The sequence below is a fragment of the Triticum urartu genome, chromosome 3A, assembly GCF_056163025.1.
Source record: "Triticum urartu cultivar PI428250 chromosome 3A, HENAU_Tu73, whole genome shotgun sequence".
NCBI lineage: Eukaryota > Viridiplantae > Streptophyta > Magnoliopsida > Poales > Poaceae > Triticum > Triticum urartu.
The window spans coordinates 3,197,495-3,201,762 of record NC_141875.1 but is presented as its reverse complement, the minus strand read 5'-3'; the positions used below and the strand labels follow the sequence as shown (position 1 = coordinate 3,201,762).

Below are 4,268 nucleotides of genomic sequence, written 5' to 3'. Positions count from 1 at the left end.
AGAGCAGGCCAATCGTTGATGGTCACGAACAGCAATGCCTTAAGGTTAAATTTCTCCTGTCTGTGCTCATCCCACGTACGCACCCCGTTTTCATTCCACAGCTATAAAAGTTCTTCAACTAATGGCCTTAGGTACACATCAATTTCGTTGCCGGGTTGCTTAGGGCCTTGGATGAGAACTGGCATCATAATGAACTTCCGCTTCATGCACATCCGAGGAAGGTTATACATACATAGAGTCACGGGCCAGGTGCTGTGATTGCTGCTCTGCTCCCCGAAAGGATTAATGCCATCCGCGCTTAAAGCAAACCATACATTCCTTGGGTCCTTTGCAAACTCATCCCAGTACTTTCTCTCGATTTTTCTCCACTGTGACCCGTCAGCGGGTGCTCTCAACTTCCCATCTTTCTTTCGGTTCTCACTGTGCCATCGCATCAACTTGGCATGCTCTTCGTTTCTGAACTGACGTTTCAACCGTGGTATTATAGGAGCATACCACATCACCTTCGCAGGAAACCTCTTCCTGAGGGGCTCGCCGTCAACATCACCAGGGTCATCTCGTCTGATCTTATACCGCAACGCACCGCATACCGGGAATGCGTTCAGATCCTTGTATGCACCGCGGTAGAGGATGCAGTCATTAGGGCATGCATGTATCTTCTCCACCTCCAATCCTAGAGGGCATACGACCTTCTTTGCTGCGTATGTACTGTCGGGCAATTCGTTATCCTTTGGAAGCTTCTTCTTCAATATTTTCAGTAGCTTCTCAAATCCTTTGTCAGCCACAGCATTCTGTGCCTTCCACTGCAGCAATTCCAGTACGGTACTGAGCTTTGTGTTGCCATCTTCGTAATTGGGGTATAACCCTTTTTTGGGATCCTCTAACATGCGATCGAACTTCAGCTTCTCCTTTTGACTAATGCATTGCGTCCTTGCATCGAAAATGACCCGGCGGAGATCATCATCATCGGGCACATCATCTGGTTCCTCTTGATCTTCAGCAGCTTCACCCGTGGCAGCATCATTGGGCACATCGTCTGGTTCCTCTTGATCTTCACCAGCTCCCCCCGTTGCAGCATCACCGTATTCAGGGGGCACATAGTTGTCATCGTACTCTTCTTCTTCGCCGTCTTCCATCATAACCCCTATTTCTCCGTGCCTCGTCCAAACATTATAGTGTGGCATGAAACCCTTGTAAAGCAGGTGGGAGTGAAGGATTTTCCGGTTAGAGTAAGACCTCGTATTCCCACATTCAGTGCATGGACAACACATAAAACCATTCTGCTTATTTGCCTCAGCCGCATCGAGAAACTCATGCACGCCCTTAATGTACTCGCGGGTGTGTCTGTCACCGTACATCCATTGCCGGTTCATCTGCGTGGATTATATATAATTAAGTGTCCAAATTAATAGAAGTTCATCATCACATGAAAACCAAAGTGCATACATAGTTCTCATCTAATAACATATAGCTCTGCAGAGCATCTAATTAATTAAACCATACACTGAAACAATGTAAAACATTTCAATGCGAAAACAAATGCGATCATAATCGCAACCAAGGTAACAATTGATCCAACGACATAATGATACCAAGCCTCGGTATGAATGGCATATTTTCTAATCTTTCTAATCTTCAAGCGCATTGCATCCATCTTGATCTTGTGATCATCGACGACATCCGCAACATGCAACTCCAATATCATCTTCTCCTCCTCAATTTTTTTTATTTTTTCCTTCAACAAATTGTTTTCTTCTTCATCTAAATTTAACCTCTCGACAATAGGGTCGGTTGGCATTTCCGATTCACATACATCCTAGATAAATAAAATCTATGTCACGTTGGTCGGCATAATTTTCATAAACAATAAATGAACCAATAGTTATAAAGATAATATACATACCAAATCCGAATCATAGACAGGATGAGGGCCGACAGGGGCGGATACCAAAACCATCGCACTATATAAGATGCAATAATAAATGTAAGAAAATGATACAAGTATCTATCTAAACATACAAGTAAGAATATTTTTCCTTTCAGAAAGAAGATAAGAACAAGAGGCTCACCACGGTGATGTCGGTGATGAGATCGGCGCGGGTGATCGACGGCGGTGAAGACGGGGACGGGGCGTGACGGACCGCTAAATCTAGACAAATCTCGAGGAAAATGGAGCTTGGAGGTCGAGCTTCGAGAGGAGAAATCTTAAGTAGTGTGGCTCGGGCATTCCATCGAACACCTCATGTGCATAGGAGATGGGCTAGAGCACCACAAAGCCCTCTCCCCCTCGGCCAGAAAAAACAGAGCACTGTGCTCTGCTCTTGCGCGAGGGGGTATATATAGGCACCTCATTGGTCCCGGTTGATGACTTGAACCGGGACTAAAGGGAAGCCTTTGGTCCCGGTTCAAGCCACCAACCGGGACCAATGGTGGTGGGCCAGGAGCGAGGCCCATTGGTCCCGGTTCGTCGCACCAACCGGGACCAAAAGGTCCAGACGAACCGGGACCAATGGCCCACGTGGCCCGGCCGCCCCCCTGGGCTCACGAACCGGGACCAATGCCCACATTGGTCCCGGTTCTAGACTGAACCGGGACTAATGGGCTGAGCCGGCCTGGACCATAGCCCTGTTTTCTACTAGTGTATGGACTTGTCTCTTTTAACTTCAAAAGCCAATGTTTCATATTAAAAAACAATAATTTCCAACCAAAATATTGCAGTTTTCTATTACATTGCCACCAACATTCAACTAAATCTATCACATATGCCAACCAAGCCTACTGTCAACTGCAAATATCTTAACTTCCAACCGGAACAAATATGAAATCTGAACTCAACTGTCCTAGCCAAAAATGCCAAAACTAAAAAAATGAAGATACATGCTGCATCCACTTACTTCTCATTGCCAGTGAAGCACTGCAGGTGGAGATGATGAAACCTGGTAGCTGATGTGTGAGAACATGACAGTTCAAACATGACATCTCCAAAAGATCACAGTTTTAACATGTGTTGCTGCAAATTGATGTGGTCTTTCAGAAGTAAGATGCAGATACGACATCACCTTACAGAATGAGTTCTGAGGCTGAGATAGCCATGGCTGTCTGTACAAAACTAGATAGCAACAGATTAATCTAACCAAATTGCGCTGAATAGGTGCTTAACATGGAGTAAAATGTCCATGCAAAAAAGGAAGTACAAGTAAAGAGAGAGTACACATCGCTGAAGATGTTCAGGATGTTTGAACGCAAACACGCTGATGTTGAAGTGGCTAATCTTTACAGGCCTTGACTTTGGTAGAAAATTTGATTATATAAATGTGTGGTTGAAAGCATTCTAATCATCAGCAGAAGGTGATTTACATAGAAAAGTACAGTCCCCTCAACAATGAAAGAGAGGAAACGGCATGGCGAAGGTCCACATCACCATGGCGCAGGTGCACATCACCATGAAGTACTTGGATGGACAAACTGATGTATATATGTCAATGGACACACACTAGCTCTATGGAGAAGGAACAATGAACAACCATAATTTCATCGTATTAACTATGTATTTTTTCCTTTTTCCATATCATTATTCAGTATAAATAAAACAGAATGCAAATCCTCAGCTGAAATGCCGGAGGTGATACCACGAGCCTTTCCTCCTATGCCATCCCACAGAACCAGGTCACGGCATTTACAAAACTCTACGCACGACCACATCGGCCATGTTATTTGCTATGCAAGGCAACAACCGATCGACTACATGTTATTCCTAGGCATGGTGGCACCCTTTCTTCTTGCAGTTGTTGTTGCAGTCCTTGTTACAGGTGGGAAAGCACTGGTCGAAGATGCCGCGCTTGCAAGAGTCGCAAAGTTGGATGGCGTTGGGGACCCCCTTGCAACCACTTTCAGCTACAGTGTTGCAGTCACAAGTGCAGGTGCCGTTGCTACTGCAGCAGATACCATTTGCAGTGCACTGCTGCAAGATATTTCTACGGCAGCCCTCCTGAGGGCCGCCGCCACCGCTGCTGCAGTAACTGCTGCAGGAGGTTTTAACCTCCGCGGTGCAGTTGGCACGGCATTGCGGGTCACAGTCGCTGCATAAAGGCCTCGGATGCCCCAGGGAAGACATGACCAGCATGGAGAAAACAGCAGCAGCAAGAAGAGAAGCCCCACCTGCAGCCATTGTTGCCCAGCAAGCTTTGTAGCTAGAGAGAGAGAGAGAGGTAAATTTGTGGAGCAAGAGATGGTCTCAAGATAAGAGATGTGAATAAGCTAGCTGGTGA

The 4,268-nt window shown here is 45.9% G+C and overlaps 1 protein-coding gene across 1 annotated transcript; it reads right to left on the bottom strand.

The window, feature by feature from the left end:
• Positions 1 to 3,516: 3,516 nt before the first annotated feature.
• On the bottom strand, positions 3,517 to 4,268 carry LOC125547472 (uncharacterized). Its single transcript, XM_048711332.2, has one exon. The coding sequence runs from the start codon at positions 4,166 to 4,168 to the stop codon at positions 3,755 to 3,757; it is 414 nt and encodes a 137-aa protein (XP_048567289.1). The 5' UTR covers positions 4,169 to 4,268; the 3' UTR covers positions 3,517 to 3,754.